Source organism: Prionailurus bengalensis, chromosome A2, assembly GCF_016509475.1.
Source record: "Prionailurus bengalensis isolate Pbe53 chromosome A2, Fcat_Pben_1.1_paternal_pri, whole genome shotgun sequence".
In the NCBI taxonomy this organism is placed as follows: domain Eukaryota; kingdom Metazoa; phylum Chordata; class Mammalia; order Carnivora; family Felidae; genus Prionailurus; species Prionailurus bengalensis.
The window spans coordinates 126,243,574-126,263,922 of NC_057348.1; the positions used below are offsets into that span (position 1 = coordinate 126,243,574).

The 20,349-nt window shown below is 39.4% G+C and overlaps 1 protein-coding gene across 6 annotated transcripts in view; it reads left to right on the top strand.

Annotated features, from left to right (window-relative positions):
- Positions 1-10,153, top strand: part of ANLN (anillin actin binding protein) — a 48,066-nt gene extending 37,913 nt beyond the window's left edge. For all 6 annotated transcript variants that reach the window (XM_043589254.1, XM_043589252.1, XM_043589253.1 and 3 more), the window contains 4 exons: positions 1,385-1,471; positions 6,275-6,382; positions 7,217-7,389; positions 8,823-10,153. In XM_043589254.1, coding sequence (XP_043445189.1) covers positions 1,385-1,471; positions 6,275-6,382; positions 7,217-7,389; positions 8,823-8,946 — 492 coding nt within the window. In that variant the 3' untranslated portion in view covers positions 8,947-10,153. The remainder of the gene's footprint in view (positions 1-1,384; positions 1,472-6,274; positions 6,383-7,216; positions 7,390-8,822) is intronic.
- Positions 10,154-20,349: the final 10,196 nt, after the last annotated feature.

The following is a 20,349-nucleotide window of genomic DNA, read 5'->3' on the forward strand; positions in this document are numbered from 1 at the left end:
CTCTGAAAAGCTTTCAATATTGATAAAGTCTGATTTATGTATTTTGGTATTGCTATTGTTACTCATGCTTTGGTGTCATATCTGAGAATCTATTGCCAAATCCATGATCATGAAGATTTACTCCTATGTTTTCTTCTAAGAGTTTCATGGTTTTAGCTGTTATATTTAAGTCATTGAGTCATTTTAGGTAATGGTATATGATAATTTTGGTATATGATATGAGGTAGGGAACCAACTTCACTCTTGGATGTAGATACCCAGTTTCCCAGCACCATTTGTTTACAAGACTGCTCTTTCCTCATTGAAAGGTCTTGGTATCCCTGTTGAAAATCAATTGGCCATAGCTGTATGGGTTTATTTCTCGACTCTTAATTCTGTTCCTTTGGTCTATATCTTCCTTATATCCTTACTACACTGTTTTTTGATTAGTGTAGCTTTGATTTTTTTTTTAATGTTTATTAATTTTTGAGACAGAGCATGAACGGGGGAGGGTCAGAGAGAGAGGGAGACACAGAATCTGAAACAGGCTCCAGGCTCTGAGCAGTCAGCACAGAGCTCGACGCGGGGCTTGAACTCATGGACCGCCACATCGTGACCTGAGCCGAAGTCGGACGCTTAACCCACTGAGCCACCCAGGCACCCCTTGATTACTGTAGCTTTGGATTAAATTTTGAAGTTGGGAAGTATGATTCCTCCAATTTTGTTCTTCCTTTTCAAGACTGTTTTGGTTATTAATAATTAATAATTACAATTCCATATGAATTTGAGGATCAGCTTTGCTCACTATTCTTTATTGCTGAATAATAATGTATTATATTAACTTAGCAGTCGAGTATATTCTGTTGATGGAGAATGGGTAAGCACATGTATTCTCTTCTTAAATCTGTCTTTTCTTTATTGCATTAACTTGGGACTGAGGGTTCTGTTTTTTTTTTTTGTTTTTTTTTTTTTAATTTTTTTTTCAATGTTTATTTATTTTTGGGACAGAGAGAGACAGAGCATGAACGGGGGAGGGGCAGAGAGAGGGAGACACAGAATTGGAAACAGGCTCCAGGCTCTGAGCCATCAGCCCAGAGCCTGACGCGGGGCTCGAACTCACAGACCGCGAGATCGTGACCTGGCTGAAGTCGGACGCTTAACCGACTGCGCCACCCAGGCGCCCCTAGGGTTCTGTTTTTATCAAACTCTACCTTGAATGAATTTATTCTCCAAAAGCATTTGTTGCTAAGGAACCAGTGGCCTTTTGGCCACCTCTTTTATATTCCAATTTTAGAAAATACTGTGCTTTCAAGGCATAATATTCTTTATTCATGATTTATACATGTTTTATCAGAAAAAAATCACAGTGAAACTTTTGCAAATAATTTACCCTCTGTCTTCGCAGGTACCCTTTTTATGTCCCTTGGAAGGTCATATTTATTTAAAAATAAAATGTCAAGTGAATTCAAGTGTTGAAGAAAGAGGTTTTCTAGTAAGTAACATCACTTACTCTATGTTTTCCTTTTTTTCATGTTGTGAAGTATAGACTTGGTTTTGCATAGGAATGAAAACCCATGTGATTAAGTGATAAATTGGTTCAGTAAAGACTTGTTGCATGTCTGCTATATGCCAGTCACTGTGCTGGAATTGGAATCTAATAGGCCACGAGAAATAATCTTCCCCTGAGAAACTTTTAGTGTAGTAGGGGGAAGTACAAGTAAACTGCCAAGTGCAATACAGCACTGTAAGAAGTGGGAGCTTGGTGTGCATGGGGGTCATTGATGGGACAGGTCTGAAGTATGGGTACAGGGCCTTAAGGAAACCACTGGAAGAAGTAACTGGTAAGTTGCCGAGTAAGTTAGACAAGGAGAAAGAGGAGGAAGAAGTGCTCCAGGTGGGGAAGAGCATGTACGATGGCCTGGAGGGCCCTTCCCTCTCTCACCAGGACCGAAAAGGATGACACAGACAGTGGCAGGTATTTCAGCCGGCGCTTAGGGTGTGAGTGTCTATGGGCAGGAGGGACAGTGAGGAGAGCGATTGCGGACAGTGTGGTTAGGGGAGATGGGGCCAGGTGTTAAAGGGCCTCTGAAAGAATTTGGACTTTATCTCGAAGCCAGTGAGGTTCACTGGCAGGATTTTAAGCAGAGGAATAACATCAAATTTGAGGTTTAGAAAAGCCATTTGCCTGATGTGTGGGAAGGAGGTTGGAGACTGGCGACCCTGAAGAAGACTAGTGAGGAGACTCCAAGAGAGGTGATGGGGCCTGGCAGTGAGGTGCGCCAGGAGAGATGAAGCAGGAGGAAGGGAGACCCAGTGGTTTGGCTGTGTGACGTAGGGTGTGGAAAGCAGAAGCAAGGATGTCGCCTTCATCCCTGCCTTGTACAACTTGTTGGGTGGCAGTGATGCCACTAAGATCAGGGATCTTGGGGGAGGAGCAAGTGTGCATGTTTGGGTAGAAAGTTTTTTGCCCCCCAAATTTTATTGTGGAAAATTACAGATATACAGCAATGTTGATAGAATTTTACAACGAGCACCCATATATCCACCATCTAGATTGTGCCCTTAACATGTTTTACTATCCTTGCTTTATCATGTATCTACTACCTAGCCATCCTTCCAGCTATCCCTCTGGCCACTGCTGAAAATATATTTGGGGGGGAAGAATTTTAAAGTATATTGTAGACATTGACATGTTCCTCCAAATATTAAGTGTACATCCCTGAGTTTTGACAGATGCATACATCTCTGTAACCCAAATTTCTATTAAGATGCAGAATATTGCCCTAGAAAGTTCCTTCCTACCAGTCAGTCCCCACCCCAGGTGGGAAGGTGGGATGAATTAAGTTTCCAACAATTTGAATTTTAGGTACCTCCAAAGATCGGGGTTTGAAGCTCAAGAGAGGAATTTTGGTTGAGCGATAGTGATTGAAGTGCAGGGAAGTTGAGCAAAGCAGAACCGGAGGAACACTCACATTTAAAGCACAGATCCATAAAGAGAAGCTCGCAAAGGAGCCTAGTGGGGGAGGTGGTATGTCATGGCTGCTGAGGAAGAGAGAATCTGAAAGAGGGAGTGGTCAAGTTAGCTCAGGACCTAGCAGAGACCATGGGACTCTTTTACAAGGCAGAGCACAAACCTAGATTGCAGACGGTTATGAACAGGGTGGGAGGGGAGGAATGAAAGCATCAGCAGCTCTTTGAAACCACGTTTGGCTGCAAAGGGCAAAGAGAGTGTGGTGCCTGCAGAGCTGTATAGGGTGAGAGAAGAGTTTGGTTGGCATTTAAATAAGATCAAAGAGACTCGAGAATCTTTACATTCGAGTGGGTGGCTTCTAATAGGGCAGAGGGGTTGAAGGTGCAATGGGGAACCTGCATTAGGGTTATGGAGTATTACATGGAACGAGGTCATGAGAGTGAGAAGAAGTAAGACCCAAGCCACAGTTCACGGTTTGAGCTTATTCAGAAGTACAGCTGATCCTTGAACAACACTTGCATGGGTCCGTTTATACTTGGATTTTTTTCAATAAATACATACAGTACTGTGAATGTATATTTTCTCTTCCTTGATGATTTTATTAACCTTTTCTTTTCTCTAACTTGCTTTTTTGTAAGCTTACAGTGTATAATCCATGTAACATGCAAAATATATGTGAATTGACTGCTTATATTATCGGTATGGCTTCTGGTCAAGAGTAGGCTATTAGTAGTCACTTCTGGTGGGGGGTAGGGTGTCAGGTTATATGTGGATTTTTGGTGGCCCTAACCTCTGGGTTGCTCAAGGGTCCACTATACTTTTTCCATTATCAGAGGAGAAAAGTACGTGTGTAGAATATATAGAAGACTGTGAGTATTGTGCATGAAGTAGAGAAAATCTGATCACTTTGGGTTTGTGAAGCAAGAATTTGAATGATACAAAGGATATCACAAAATCAGTTTGCAATTGCTATCTGAGGGTGCAGAAGGCTCCGTGGCCAATGTAACTGTAAATCAGTCTGCCTTAGCTTTTTGATGTAAATCCAGTAGGTGGCACTAGATATTCTTGGAAAAGTATTTTTATAAATTTCTGACTTGAAGGCAATGTTTACCTACTGACTTTTTCTTGTAGTGTAAATATTTTCATATTTTACTGTAGCATACCTTTAGCAACTGACAGACTCTGTTATGGCAGCTAGTTCATTTGCATATAATGTCAGACTTATTTAATTTTTGAGCTCGGCTCTCAGCTAGTTTAGTGTTAGGTCTCTTCAGGTTTACTCTGTCTTAGATCCTATAGCCCATTCTTACCACATCCATGCTTACAGATATGTGGTAAGAAATTGCTCAGAACTCCCTAAAATAAAGTCTGCCAAACGTGCCTTTTAACTACCTCTACCCTTTATAAGATAAAGTAGTAACTTAAAGTTGCTTGGTTCAGTTTTCCTTCCTGATATGTCAGAACAGCTAGAAGCAAGGTGACTACTAACCAAAGAAACTTACCAAGTGATTCTGAAATGGTGCTAATCTGGCTCTGCCTTGACTGAGGAGCAGCAAGAGAGGAAGTTCTGGATTAGCTAGAAGTTTCCAGTTCTGCCTTGTGATTATGTACCGTCATTTGATTTCCTTGGCCTGAACTTTCCTCAACTATAAAAATGAAAATGCTGTCCTCTTTTTATTCTTCTCTGATAATAGTAGGGTATAGCAACAATGTGTTATTCTTACCCATAAAATTTTTCCATGTCTATTACCTTTATGATGTAAAAGGTGAACATAAACGTAAGAGGGAGCTGGTGAGTCATTTATACTAATTTTGTGTTTAAGATTAAAAGAACAACATTCCTGTCTTTTTCCCCTGGATGGTTTTGAGCCAGTATTGCCTAGAAAAAGCATGCCTTGGGAGGAAAGCGGATAAATTGGGGAGGAGGAAACTAAGGTGGGGTAAGAGGATATATGGTTAGAGTAAACTAATTAATTTGGGCTAATTAATTAAGCTAACAGACTTCATTCTGTCATGGAAACATTTCTTCATACAAAGTAACTTTCCTCCATGGTCAGAACTTGTTTTCCTAACTCAAGCCAACTTTTGGTAAATTCACACAAATTAGTGAACGAGAAGAGCATATGTCCACTATCCTAGGGTTGGTATGAGGCTTAGTTGATCCCTGTGAAGGTAGAAGAGCCATATGCATTCTGAAATCAAACACCAATATGCTTCTGGATTATTTATGTTAGCTAGGGTCAGCAAAGTGTGGCTCACTGCTTGTTTTTATAAAGTTTTATTGGAACATGGGCTCATTTGTTTACATATTATCTAGGACTACTTTTGCACTACCCTAGCAGAATTGAACAGTTGTGACAGAGCCCTTATAGCCCACAAAGTCTAACATCTTTACTCTCTGGTCCTTTACAGAAAAAGTTTGCCAATCTCTAATCTTTAGCATTGTTACATTTTACCTTGCCTTGTGCTTTAAAAAATAGTAGTTCCTAAAGGAATTTTTTTTTTCTTTTAAATCAAAAGTAAAGACTTTTAATTAGGGCTTATTAGGACTACAATGAAAAAATAGTGAGGTCGGGGGGGCGGGGAGGGGGGGCGGCGAGGGAGCGGCTTTCACTTACACTGTTTAAATAGAAATACTTTCATAGAAAAGAGCCAGATGTTGTTAGTTGCCTGCTTCAGAGTTCTGACCTTAACCAACATGGCTGCTTCACTCCCTTTAGAATGTAGCTTGCATCTCTAAGGCTTGCGCTCGCCCAAGACATGAGCTGGTCAGCTGCCTGACTACAGGGAGATGCTATGTCAGATGTGCTTGATGGCTGTGAACGTGGGTCTCTGATGTTTATCACAGTAATCCATCAGCATGTATAATTACTAGATGACTCCTTTCTAATCCTGTTTTGTTCTTCTGAATGAATATTAAATGCCTGTCTTTTATATTAAGATGGGTCTAACTTAATAAGCTATCAATAGTTTTGTCAACATATAAGGCAGGATATTCTACTCTACAATACTTAGAGCACTTTTCTCTTATTTAAGGAGCATTTGGTTTGGGACACTAGGCTTTAAAAATGTCTAAATTAGAGGTATTAATTTGGGGTTAATGTTTGGAAGTTCTTCAACGTGCTTATTGATGACATTGAAAATCTGGGTCAATTTCTGGATATGAGCAATCAGTGATTTTCAGTACTAAGGTAGAAGATGGTAAAAATAATGTAAGTAGATTTTGAAGTATGAAATATGTCAACACATTGAAGTTTAGCGTATAGATTTATCATTTAATTGATTCTCAAGTTTCTCAAGTTAGTGTTTTCATTGACTTTTCAGACCATATTTGAAGATGTTAGTGGTTTTGGTGCCTGGCATCGAAGATGGTGTGTTCTTTCAGGAAATTGTATCTCTTATTGGACTTATCCAGATGATGAGAAACGGAAGGTAATATTAATAGTCCTGGTTAGTGGTGAAAGCTCTGACTTTCAAGTAGTTTTTAATACAGAAGTTCCCTCTGGTCTCCACACCCACCCAGATTCCCCTTTGAGTACATTTACTAAGCCATTAAAAATGTTCTTGTTGTGAGACCTGTTTTTGTGTGTGTTAGTATTTGTGTAAAAATTTTATGTCTTTTCCATTACCTGTGATTTGACCACTCTTAAAATACCTTAAGGTACATATTTGTCTTTTCTTTCAGAATGTTTCATACCATTTTGTAAATAACATTTTTAGTTAGAAATATATTAAATTCAATTTTGTTTTTATTAATAGTTGACTTACCTAAATCTGGGATAAAACAGTAATGGAAAATCACCACAGGAGTATAGTGATTTTAATTTTGTTTCTGAAATTTGGTAATAGGATTTTATGTGATAAATTGAGTCTCATTTTTAAAGAATTTAATGTTATTGCCAAAGTATTATTATTTATTATCCCCAAACTGGAAAATGGAAATAATTACAAAGTAATGTGTGTTTCTAATTGTTGAAGCTGGTTGATGGGAGTTTATTATACTATGGCTTTAATTTTGCATCTGTGTGAAGTATTCCATAATAAAGAGTTTATTTTTTAAGTTGGCTAAAAGCTCCAGTTGACAATTTTGGCTTCTACTTTTATGTCCAGAAAGAAACAATAACAGATGTGTTTCTCTAAACCTATTATAATTAAATTCTAACTTTTAAATTAATGGCTTTTTAATTTTGAGTTTGTACCAACTTAAATACTGCTTAATGCTCATTGATGTAGATGATCTTATTTTCTATTAATTTGTTTTTAAAGAATCCCATAGGAAGGATAAATCTGGCCAATTGTACAAGCCATCAAATAGAACCAGCCAACAGAGAATTTTGTGCAAGACGCAACACTTTTGAATTAATTACTGTCCGACCACAGAGAGAAGATGACCGAGAGACTCTTGTTAGCCAATGCAGGGACACTCTCTGTGTCACCAAGTATGTATTAAGCTATAAATATAAATATTTCTGTCCAGTAAGCAATTGATTGCCCACTATGTCATTACCATTTTAAGAAATACCAGAGATGGTCCTAGTCTTTGAAGAGAGTACAGTCTTAATGAGGAAAGAAAATACACACACATCAGTAAGGGAACAGTCTCATAACCAAATTAATATAGTTAAGAAAAGCATGACACTCAATCTGTATCTTAGATAATCAAGTTTTCCATTGTACTCATAGTGTAGCCACAGCAGTTAGCTAATGTACTTTGGGTTAAGATTGAAGATTTTGTATACAATTGAGAAGGCAAGTATTATTTAAAGAGGCTTTACATGTCCCTTCCTTTCCATTCCAAAATGCTCTCAACGAACTCAAGTGACTTACAAAAACAATCTCATGCTACTCTGCAAATTTCTGGTTGGAGATTAATAGAATAAACTATCGGGAATGAGGGCTAGCAAGGTAAAGTAACTTGCCATGGTAATAGTTGGTAATAAGACACTGAGGATGTAAGCCTAGGTTTCCACAGGGCAGCGACAGAGACTAATGAGTAAACACACTTAGCACAGTCTCAAGTGCATGGAATGAGCTCGACAAATGGTCACTATTAGTAAATGTTGTGTTCTATCTGTTGACTAATAGATGATCAGCTCACTACTTATCCAATTTCTAGCACCAGTGGGGAGAAATTACAAAGATGCAGAATGAATACAGTATAAAAACCTTCTAACAACTGCTGTTCCTAAAAGAATGATCTGGTTTGTGAGTTAGGGAATTCTCCCCTCCCTCACCCTCACCTGCCTCATCAACTGGTTATTCAATTTGTGGCTAAATATGGGTGCAAAGAAGAGATTCCTGATAGGGACAGAGAGATCAGGATAGACAAAGTCTTAGAATCTTTAAATGATTTATTGTAAATACCATGTTCTACTAACACAGTACTAACACAAAAATAATAGGAGACCGTACAAAATCATATTACCTGTAGAGCCAGGTGAGGGTCCACAAGCTGGTGATTTCAGCTCTTGGGGATCCCATGTCTGAGGAATTTGGGAGGCTCCTTAAAGACCTGTGGTGCCTTAGCTCTTGATAGGAAGTGGCCCACACTCAGTGGGTATCCTGTACTACCAAATTGCCCAGGCCAGACCACCTGTACAAGATGGTTACCATCTTTCAGTGTGGAAACTCCATCATTAACCAAATGTGATCAGTGTGAATTTTGATTCAGTTAACCAGTCTATGGGGATAGTTTTCCTTTACTGCAATTGAAAAAGCACCTCAGTTTGGGGCTTTTGATTAGTATCTGTTAAAAGATGGTAAAGAGTAACTCATTTTGCTGGTTTGCTTAGGCTTTCTTCCACCCTTAGCAAGAGTATAGGGAGGAATGGAATGGAGGAAAAGATCCTGACCTTTTGTTTGTTTCCTGTAGGAACTGGTTGTCTGCAGATACCAAGGAAGAGAGGGATCTCTGGATGCAAAAACTCAATCAAGTTCTTGTTGATATTCGCCTCTGGCAACCTGATGCTTGCTACAAACCTATTGGGAAGCCTTAAGCTGTGGGAAGTTTCTAGGCCATTTAGAGTTTTTTTTGAGCTATATCATAAATGTACCTTAAAAGCATCAGATTTGCTGATTGCATTTTATGCTTTAATTACAAGAGGGTATGTGCCAATATTCACTACATATTATGCAGTATTTATATCTTTTGTATGTAAAATTTCAACTGATTTCTCTTCTGTCATTCATAAATGATTGGAAGAAAATTCATTATAGTCAGTTTTGCTAAATCTTAATTTAAAAAAGCCTCAATTTCCTAGAAACCTAATTATTCAGTTATTCATGACAAAATGTTTTTTTAAACGTAAGGAATTGTGAGTTGTCTTGGAGCTGTGGGTCTCAAAGTAGAAAGGTCTTCCAGGGGCTGGAGACAGAAACCTCCGACTTGCTCATCTTTTCTCTAGCCTTGGTACTTCTTTCTAAAGTTTGTGATCGTTTACTGATCATGAGATATCTTGTTAGTAGAGTACTGAGAAAACTTCCAAGGGACTTTACAGAAACATTTTTAGTAATGGAGGCAAGAACTTTTTAAATAGCAAATGTACATTCGTTTAAAGCTTGAGGCTGCCTTTAAACAGGAGATGTGGACATAGGGGATATTGTGGGAGATTTGGGGGTTAAATATTTTCTATAGAAGAGTTAATAATCACATGGTTTACATTTACTCAGTTTTTATAGATGCTGTGTGGTGCACATTTTCATAGAGTACAGGCTTTTAAAAATAATTATTTTTGCTATATAGCTAAGACTCCACTTGGCATATCAGTTCTTTCTGCTCCTGTAACAAGAATAAATGTAAATTGAAGAATCTTTGTATAAAGAAAGTAAACTTTACCAAGCTGCTATGGACTAATACTTTGCCTGCCAAAGTTCTTGTCTTTTTTTTTTCCCTGTCCAAGCAGGACAGTGTCTAGAAGCACATTGTGAAATCTTTTGAAAAACTATTAAGTCATGCATTACCTTTGAAAGCCCAATTCTTTATTTTATGATAAAGTATTGTAAAGCATGGTCACATCTTTTAAATATACTTTGAATTTCTTCTCTGAATTGTTAAAGTTATTGACGATCTCATTTATAAACACTAAATTCCGTCACCTCCTGTCATTTAATTTGTATTCATTCAATGTGTTTTTGTTATGTGTATTATAAAAATATATTTTATGATCTCTTACCTGAATAAATGCTTGCAGAGGACTTAAGGAATCAGTTGTTTACAAAATACTATGTAAATGTGCGGTATAGCTGTTGTGTCCCTAGTCTGTGGGACCTTTTTGGTGTGTGTGGGGAGGGGAGTTGTACTGATAGTATCACATCCATCTTTTTACCTCCAGCCCTGTGCTCCATTTATTATGTGTCCTTAGGGTCTTTGTTGAATGAGCAGGTGGATGAAGAATCCGTTTCTGGGGCATTTCAACAGAATATGGTATTTAGATGTGCATTCGAGGAGGTGCTTAGCAGAAGAGTACTTAGCAGAAACTGAGCGGATAAGTGACATCCCCAGCCAAAAGAGGGAACAGTTTTGATGGGATTGATGAGAGGACCCCTTTTATTTATTTATAGACTTGTGCTTATTTTTGCTTTTTGATTGATTGATAACTCCAATATAGTCAACATACAGTGTTATATTAGTTTTTGTACAATATAGTGATTCAGTAGTTCTCTACATTACTCAGTGCTCATCATGACTCTTAATCCCTTTCACCTATGACACCCATGCCCCACCCACCTCCCCTCTGGTAACCAGGTTGTACTTCCCTTTGAAGAGGCATTGCCTACCATGGCACAACATTCAAAAGGCAACAAAGAAGTGAAAAGCCTGCCTTCTCCCCTTTGTCACAACCACTTTTACCAGTTCTTGTGTGTCTCCCTAGACTGATTCCAGCCATAATATACAGGCATATTTATATTCCTTTAATCATTAAAAATATTCCATACATGTTGTTTGCTGTAAATTGAAGGGGAAAAAAAGCACAACAGTGTCCCTTTTCAGTCATTCCTTCCCATTTATGTAAAGTTTAGTTTTAGAAGAAATTTAAGATGATTGTGGACTATCAAGTTAGAAATACCAGGTAAACAGGAAAACTACTCTGTCATCTGCCTGCAGGGGACTATGGAAACCATTAGAGTGGGTAAGATCATCCAGGGAGTATGATATGGAAAGAAAAGCAAGAACAAAAGGAACGTGTTCTTTAGGGACAAAGAGAAAAGGGAGTGGCTCATGACAGCCTTCCATGAAAAAACATACAAGAGTGATGACTGGTGAGACCAAAGAAGAATCTTAAGATTCTGACCACAAGATCACAGAGCAGGGTAAAGAAAACGTGAGCTGAAATTTGGAGCAGTTAATTCAATAAAATGATTTCAATAAAAAATCAAGTTACAACAAAATCTATAGAGGAAGAGAGTGACAGATTTGATCAGATAAAAAATTTCTGCTTGAAAAATGTCTATAAATAAAGTTAAAACGCAAGCATCAGACAAGGAGAAAACATTTACAACATACTTAATAATCAAAAAGTTAATGTGTAAAATTTAATCTAAAGAGCTCCATTGCCTAGCTATCACTGAGCACTTACTATGTACCAGGTGATATTCTTGGTGTTTTGCATGGATTATCTCATATTATCTTCACCCGACCTTAGGAAAAATAAGGCGTTGTATGAGGAAACTAAAGCTTAGATAACTTCGGTAATGAATAAACAGGAAAATTCCATTTTAAATGGGTATAACTGGCTCATTGGCCCTCAAACTATAGTCAGTGTTGCTGAGAAACAGACTCTTGGTAAGAATAGGAACTGATAAACCAGCCTTCTTGGATGGCATCTTGGCTACCTACTGTAATCTCTGCTAACACAGGATCAGACTTGTGTGCATCAGAGATCTTATCCAAATAAAGCTTTACTCATAATTTCAAGGACACAAACAGTCAAGGTCCTCGTGAAGCAGGGAGAAGTCTGCATCACCCTGTGTGCCTCCCAGGTCTTTCAACCCCGCATCAGACACTCTCTTTGGCCCAGGGTAATAGGTAAGATCTCATGTGAGGTCTGTGGAACAGCCCACACAGACTTTAGGTGAGGAAACACTGCCATTTTATATGCCATGTATTTATATACTTAGCGTATGTGCCTTTTATCAGGAGGCTTGCCTCAAAGATCCATAAATTCTAAGTTTATTTACCATAAGCTATCCTTAACCAGCCGCATCCTTCTAAGTGCATTCCACAGATAAGAGATGTAACAAACATCATTAGTCTATTATCCTGGAGCTCCAGTTTCCAGCACATTTACAAGAATTTAGATGTGTCACCTGATTTTTTTTCCTGGAACCAAAGGCCAATTGCTTTAATTCCTTCTCTCCACTCTCCTCAGATGAACTTGTGGGTGAGGAAAGATACACATAAAAGGGTGATCATTACAACAGTGTTTTAAAGGAAAAAATTGAGGGACACCTGGGTGGCTCAGCCTCTTAAGCATCTGACTCTTGATTTTTGCTGAAGTCATGATCTGAAAGTTCATGGGATTGAGCCCTGCATTGGGCTCTGCACTGATGGAAATTGATTGGGATTCCCTCTCTCCCTCTTTCTCTGCTCCTCCCCCACTTGTATCTCTCTCTCTCTCTCTCTCTCTCTCTCTCTCTCTCACACACACACACACACATACACACAAATAAATAACATTTTAAAAATAAGGGGAAAAAATTGAAATAACCTGAAAGTCCATCAACAGGGACAAAAACGAGAAAGAATCTACAAGACCACCAATAGGAAATTATGGTGCATTCTTTCTACAAAACACCACGCAGTATTCAAGAAAAGATGCAAACCTAGTATATATACATATACATATATGTGTATATATTTGGAAAAAAAATTCCAGAACAACCTATGGGAAAAAGACATATGCCATGCAACATGACACTATGTAACATGTATACATGTACATACCTAGATGCAAATGTGGAAGGAACCACACCACAATTTATACGGGAAAGGGCAGTGGGCAGAGGCTGGGAACAGTGTTGGGTGGAGGAATGCTCTGACTTTTAACTCTAGAATATTTGGTATGCTTATGATGAGAGTATTTTCATATTGCTCATGCACCTGAGCACTTTAGAAATTGAAATCAGAAAGGAACATCCAGTGCCTGGAAGACTGAGTAGAGACCACAGGTTATTGGGTTGGGAAGGGAAAGGCACAGTTGGGACAATAGTTTGCTGAGGCAATGTTGAAGGACAGATAGTTTGGATGGAGAACTGAGTATGTCACTACACTGGTCGGGAAGAGCAGAGGGGCGGGAGGACCTGAGGATAGTGGTCAACAGGAGTGTAAGAGATGAGGGAGGATGAGTGTGTGGAGAGGATGAAGGGTAATCAGACCCAGATGATAGGTGGAGTCCAGACCCCCTCCCAGGAGTCAGCATCTATTTAGGGAATTTGTAAGTGTTGAAGAAATGGGGCGCCCAAACTGCACAGTCATGCAGGACTAGGTGCCGTGTGTAGGGTTTCCTCCTCGTTCACGACATATACTGGCCAGTGGGATATGTGCAGGCCAAACAACTGTCACTTGTGACAACTGCACAGGGGTTTCAAATAGGGAGCCAGAGCATGGCCAACCACAGCTGATGCAGAGACCCTGTGAAGACATTTGGGGCAGTAATCTCTAAGCTCTAAGAGAGTTCATACCATAAAGAGTCTAAACCTGAAGAGACTATATACGCCCCTCCCATTTTCAAGCTGACCTCCAAAATTTTTCATTAGAACTTTACAAAGTTGCAGAGGATGTAATTTCCATCACATTAGAAACACTACCACTTCAGATTAAAATTTTCACATTAGTTTTTAAAACCAAATCCAATAGAATCTAAATGCAAGTACAATTTTATCCCTTCCTCCATCGTCAATTTAAAAATTCATGAATAGGATATTTTTGGAAATTTTATAGTGTTGTTTTTGCTTCTGTTCTTTCACATAATTTTATACTAATGTAATTTATATTTTTATGCTTGAGCAAAACGTGTATATAAAATGAAATGGAATTTTAAAAATGTTCCATGACCATAAGATTTTAAATGTTAAAAGGTTGTTTTGAACAGAATTATCATTACATTCATTATCAGTTAACAAATGATCAAAGCTAAAGTAGACATTTGAAAAATTTTAAACATAAAGAGCAAAACTTTGTAGGAAATATGTTCCTTAATGAAATGGATGGGCTTTCCATCAGCCGGCTTATGGATCTATGGATAAACATCAATTCTTTTTGGAATGAGACGTGGTTCAGCACTGATTCTATTTCTTTTTTTCATTTTTATAGAAAACCTAATTAGATAAAAATGAAAGCTTTGTTATTGCAAAGTCACTCAATTCTCGGGACTCTGAAGTGATCTATCAAAAATTATTTTTAATGATACACTCGATTATTTTTAACTGATATAGCAGGCAGAATATATACTGTGCTACCATAGAAAATGAACAATAGCAACAAAATTCAGTGGATGGAACTGGATAGAAGTTTTTCTTTCATATGAAAATCTAGAAAGGTGTCAGTCTGGGTAGAGAGGTGGTTCTGAACTTGCAGGACATCCAGGGACCAAAGACCTTACACCTAGTGTAGCCTAGGATGTGGCCCTTGTTCTCATAGTCAAAGCTAGCCCCCTCTGCATCACTTCCAGAATCCAGCTTTCAGGAAAGGAGAGAGAGGGGAGCTCATCTCTGGTCATTTTAAGATCAAGACATAGAACTGGCACGCATCACTTCTCACACCCTGCCTGCAAGAACTTAATCACACAGCCATCCATACCTTGTTGCTAGGAAAGGTAGTCTTTACTTGAGTGAGCCCCAAACCCTGCTGGGATGCATGAGCGTCTATTACAAAAATGCCCAAAGGGGCATTCAGGGATGACCAGCAGGCCCTACCACTGCTCGAATTCCTTCACTTTTGTTGAAAACAAAGGTATGAAAGCTACCCATCTTGCAAAAGGATTTGTTATCTGCCTCGAGAGTCCAGGAAACCATTATTTGAATTGTCATTTTCTTTTAGTGTTGGGAGATTTTTACATCCCAGGAAAGTGACTGTAGAGAGAAGCATAGTGCGTTTCCTTTGCAAAGCAGGGGAAAGGCAATTGGGAACAGGGGTGAGGGTAGACGAGACAGCTTAGAGGAAGGTGCCTCCCAAAGGGAGGAGTTGCCTCCCTGAAGCAGTTCTGCCTCACTGAAGAGGAAGATGGCGGAACAGTTCCCCTGGAATTATTCAAGGGCACGGCCTCTGAGAAGTCTTCCTGCTGAAACTTTCTATTTTTCCATGTGTTTTAAGCATGTTCGTAGGTGCTCATTGAAGCATTTTTACTATGGTTGCTTTAAAATTCTCATTTGGTAATTCCAACATCTGTGTGATTTCGGTATTGGCATCTATTGATTGTCTTTTTTCATTCAGGTTGAGATTTTTCCTGGTTCTTGATTTTTTTTTAAGGTTAGTTTTATTTATTTTTTTATTTAAATTTTTTTTTAATGTTTATTCATTTTTGAAAGAGAGGGACAGAGCACAAGCAGGGGTGGGGCGGAGGGGGGGTTGGGGAATGCAGAATCTGAAGCAGGCTCCAGGCTCTGAGCTGTCAGCACAAAGCCCGATGCAGGGCTCGAACTCACCCATCATGAGATCATGACCTGAGCCCAAGTCGGATGCTCAACCAACTGAGCCACCCAGGCGCCCCAAGGTTAGTTTTATTTTTTTTTTAATATTTTATTTGTTTTTGAGAGAGAGAACAAACGTGAGTGGGGGAGGGGCGGAGGGGGACAGAGGATCCAAAGCAGGCTCTGTGCTGATAGCAGACAGCCCAATGTGGGGCTGGTAATCAAGAACTGTGAGATCATGACCTGAGCCGAAGTCAGACACTTAACTGAGCCACCCAGGTATCCTGATATAAGTGATTTTTAAAATTGTACTAGTATGTTTAGGGTGTCATATTATGAGACTCTGGATCACATTTAAATCTTCTGTGTTAGCAGAGCTCCTCTGACACCAGGCTGGTGGGGAGATGGGGGGATTGTTTCTGCTAGGTGGGTAGTGAAAGTGCAGTTCCCCACTCAGCCTCAGTTGGCAAGAGGGGAGGGGAGGGGCTCCTTGCCAGTGCTGGTGGGGGGCGGGGTGCTGGCCCCTGCTAGGCTTTGCTGCATCACTTTGGCTGGGATGGAGGGCACCTGTTACTGTCCCTCAAATGATCAATACTGACACCCAGAAAGGGAGGGGAAAGCCTTGTTACAACTGGATGGTGGTAAGAGGTTCTGCTTCCCCTTGGCTTCTTTAGACTCTGGCAGGGAGGGAGAGGGATGCCTCATTACCACTGGGTGGAAGTGGAAGCCTAGGCTCCCCACGTGGAAGTGCCTCCTTACAGCTAGTGGAGGGTAGAAGTCAAGGCTCCCCACTCTGCCTTTCCTGGCATGGGTGGTAGTGGGGCCATGTTTTCTTCTGTGGTATTTGGTTAGAGTAGGGTGGTTATTGTCCAAAAGTTTGCTTTCTTTCTAAGTTGCCACTTTTCTGCTCCTTTGTCTAAAGAGAGCTGGCTTTCCTTTGCTGCCATTGGCATTTCTAGGTTGCTTCTCTAGCATTCAGTCCGGAATATATCACATAAAAAGAAAGTGCAGAGAATTTACCATCATGTTGTTCCTTGGGTCTCAAGGTCTCTAGATAGGTTTCCTTTTTCTTTCCACCTTTTAGAGCCTTCTGATGTTTGTTTTATATAATGCCTTGGGCTTTGGCTGTGCATAAAGGAGGAATAGGGAGAAATACATCTACTACATCCTGGTTCCACTGATTGAGTTTTAACAGTCTGTAATTTCCAGAGTTCTTGAGCACATCTTCTGGGGCTTAATTATGTTAATTTAAATGATCCTCTCTATTATGGAATAAATTTTTTTTTCTTTAATCAATTCTATCAAGAAGTGTCCCAAAGCTGATGAGCTCTTTTTAATTACTTAGGCAATTTTGGTAGATTCTAGTGAGGGTGAATATCTTTCCATGTGTTTATTGGCTCTATGTATTTCTTCATTTGTGAATTTCATGTTTGTGTCTTTTGTTTATTTTTCAATTGTCCATATTAACTGATTTATAAGATTATATGTTAGGGATATTAATGCTTGGGTATATGTGGTTAGATCTACAAGCAACTCCTTTATTAGCTGTGCATTCTACAGCTACAAATTGGATATTCTAGTACCCACCACAACATCTGTTGGGTACACTAAATAAGACAATCAATGTTAAGGCCTCAGACCAGTAAAAAGGCAAAGAGTAAATCCCTAATACGTGACAGCGATTGTTTATTGTGGAATTAGCAGCCCAAGAAGATCTGGACAGATGCAGACATAAATCTGGTTGGACTAGCTATCTTCCCATCAAGCTTTCTACTCTTGCCCTCTGCAGTTAGAGGTTGCCGGGAATTTGAAAGTGGCTAGAAATTCTCTTGGCAAAGAATAATACTTTCTGGCATTATTGAAGTTTTGTCACAGAGAACATAACCGTAATACTACAATTTTAGAATTGCCTACGTGCAATATAATATTTTTGTGTGTGTTTTCAAGACCTCCTTGAGGAATTAAAAACAACTTTTACTTCTATAAAAGGATGCATAAAATAGACTTAATTTGATTTCTTCCAAAAGTTAATTTTTTGTGTGGATGAAGTGATTTCAAAAAAATGACATGTACTTCATAAGATCCTGGAGTTTGGGTGTTGCATATGAGGTCTAACAAAACGTGAGGCTCCAGGCTGGAAAGAGGAAGACTAGGAGGGGATAGAAGATGTATCCTTATGAGCATTCTGGAGATGCTGCATATTACCTATGGTTTTGTTCAGAACATTTAGAAATGTTATGTGCCTCTGGGGACTGGTACACAAGGTCCAGTTTGCTTGACTCTGCTTCCCACAGTGCATTTGAAATAAGCATTATAGGGAGAGCATTTTCCCATCTTCTGGTTTCAGATTGTACTGGAAAACTTATAATAAAATCTTATAATATGAAGCCCCAAACAAAGTAGTCCAAATCAAAGCAAATATTAAAGTCAATGAGAAAAAAGTACATAGAGCTTTCACTGTACCAAACAAAAACTTGTAGAAATGTAGGAATTCTTATGTAAGAAGTCTGAGAATAAAAACTAAAGGAAAAATACAAGCTGATCCAATCATTCACCCACTTTCTGGTTACCCAGTTGAGGAAGGAAGAGCATAATGAAAGGGCACACGTTGGTGCAGAACACACAAAACTAGGAGGGTAAAGAAAGACTTGGGTATGAGCTTCTTTTCTATGGCTTAATTCTGTGCGTACCTCATTTCAAACTACTCTGTTGCTCTGAAACTCTGGCTTCCTGATTTGTAAAATGCAAGAAAAGCTCTAGAGGTTTTGTGATGGGAAAAATCTTTTATGATGCTTCTTGACCTGGCGCATGCAGCTGTGAGCCCCTTAATGGAAAGAATGAGGTATTGCTCATTAACCGAGAAGAGGATCAAACACAAAGGTGTGGTACACACGTTGGTGCTCAATCAATGTTTATCAAGGAAGGTGCATTAAACCAATCAAAATCTACCGCTAATTTGAATGTGGTCTTGGATAAAGCTTGCTTGTAAAATTAGCAGACAGCGCTAGGAGATCTGTAAGGGTCTTTACACAGAATACTACTGTAGCAAAGTTCAAAAATGTGTTTAGCAGTGGCTCACATCCTCCCCTTCTCCCATCTTTTTTTTTTTTTTCCCTTCCTCCTTTTTTTCTGTGGATTAGGTAGGAATTAAGAAAAAGGAACTGGATTCTACATCCAGGTCAACCAGGAGAAAAGCACACAGAATTACTTCACATGAGAAGAAAGGAAAATTTAGAACCCAGCAAGGACAGGAAATTGGGCCGTGGGAAGCTCTTGGAAATAGGCAGAAATCGTGAGAGCACTGGAGGCACCAAAAGATACTTGACTGAAGCCAAATTTATCTCAGTTTTATATGACCTGCAAACCATCACTGACCATTAAGCTTACAGGCACATCTTACCATTCTGCCAGTCTTGAGTTCAACCTGAGTGATTCTTCGAATATCAACACACATCAAAGACAGAGAGAGAGAGAGAGATTGAAAACAATTTTCACAGGCAAAAAAAGTCTCAGAAAAAGAGACTTTCCTTCCACTTAAACACAAATTGGCTTTTAAAAATTAGTGTGTTTAAAAATTAGTGTTCCCCCCTCAAACTCCAGCACTGTCAAATTCCACAGCTCCTGCATAGGATAGTCAATCTGGAAGTGAGAAATCTTTGGGGCATATTTGTGATGTGCCGAAGCTAATTCTTATTGGAAACTGTATGCATCTGTTCCCAAGTCCATGTTTAACTGATGCCAGTCTGGTAGCTTGAAATCCATCATGGTGGAGGTATTTATAAATACCAGGGAGACTGGAAAACACTACAAATAAAAAATCAGGTTCCCAGTTCCCTCCCATGATATACCAACAGACCACTGGGCATATCTCTACTCTTGATGGGCAGTGATTTAAGGCTGATGTGCCTTCCTTCAAAATTGATTTTGTTGTTGCTGTGGGAGATGGAATACCAGGACTCACGATTAGCCAGAAGGGAGATTTTTAGCTGGGAGGTTGCCATTTCAGAGGCAGGTAAATGTTTTGAATGGAATAGCAAGGCTGGTGCCATGGAAGATATTCAGTAAGGAACGTCTGGGTCTAATGGAAATGAAGTGGAGACATGACCTGCTGGTAAGTAATACTGAAGACAGAACGGGCTGGAGAACTGTGCATGTGATATAGCAAAAAACATGTTGATTCCTAGAAAATTCCAGGATTATTTCGTCAGTTTGACCTGGTGGTTTCTGGCACCCCATATGTGGACATTATGGGGTCACTTTTCTGCCTAACTAAAATGTGCCAACCTTCAAAATGAAATAGCCAATTTTACCAGCAAAATGAATTTATTTGGGGATAACAGAGAAATCACAATTCAGGACATGCAAGCTGTGGCGAACCATAGGCAAGTCCAACAACACAAAGGGAAGGTGAGCTTTTTTTAGGTTTAGGAGGATGCCAGGGAGGGCTGTTCTGAACAAAAGTTCGTTTGAGAAGAACAGGAGCTCCAGGTGGTGGTGGTTGGTGCTTTGTTGGATCTCCCTTACTTTTCTTAAAGGCAGGAGACAAATTCCTTTGTGCAAAGTCCCTTTGCCCTCCCTTTTCCAAGGGATTCTGTTTCTTCTTTCTGTTGGTAAGCAGGCTGCAAGGAGTGGTATGCATGTGAGTGCCCCCTGCAGGGCTTGCCCACTCTATTTTTAAGTGAGGTTTCACTTATTTTCACAAATGTACCTCATTGTTGGACCTGAGGTGACCAGGAACACCATCTTCCTTTTCTCCATGTCTCTGAAATTGC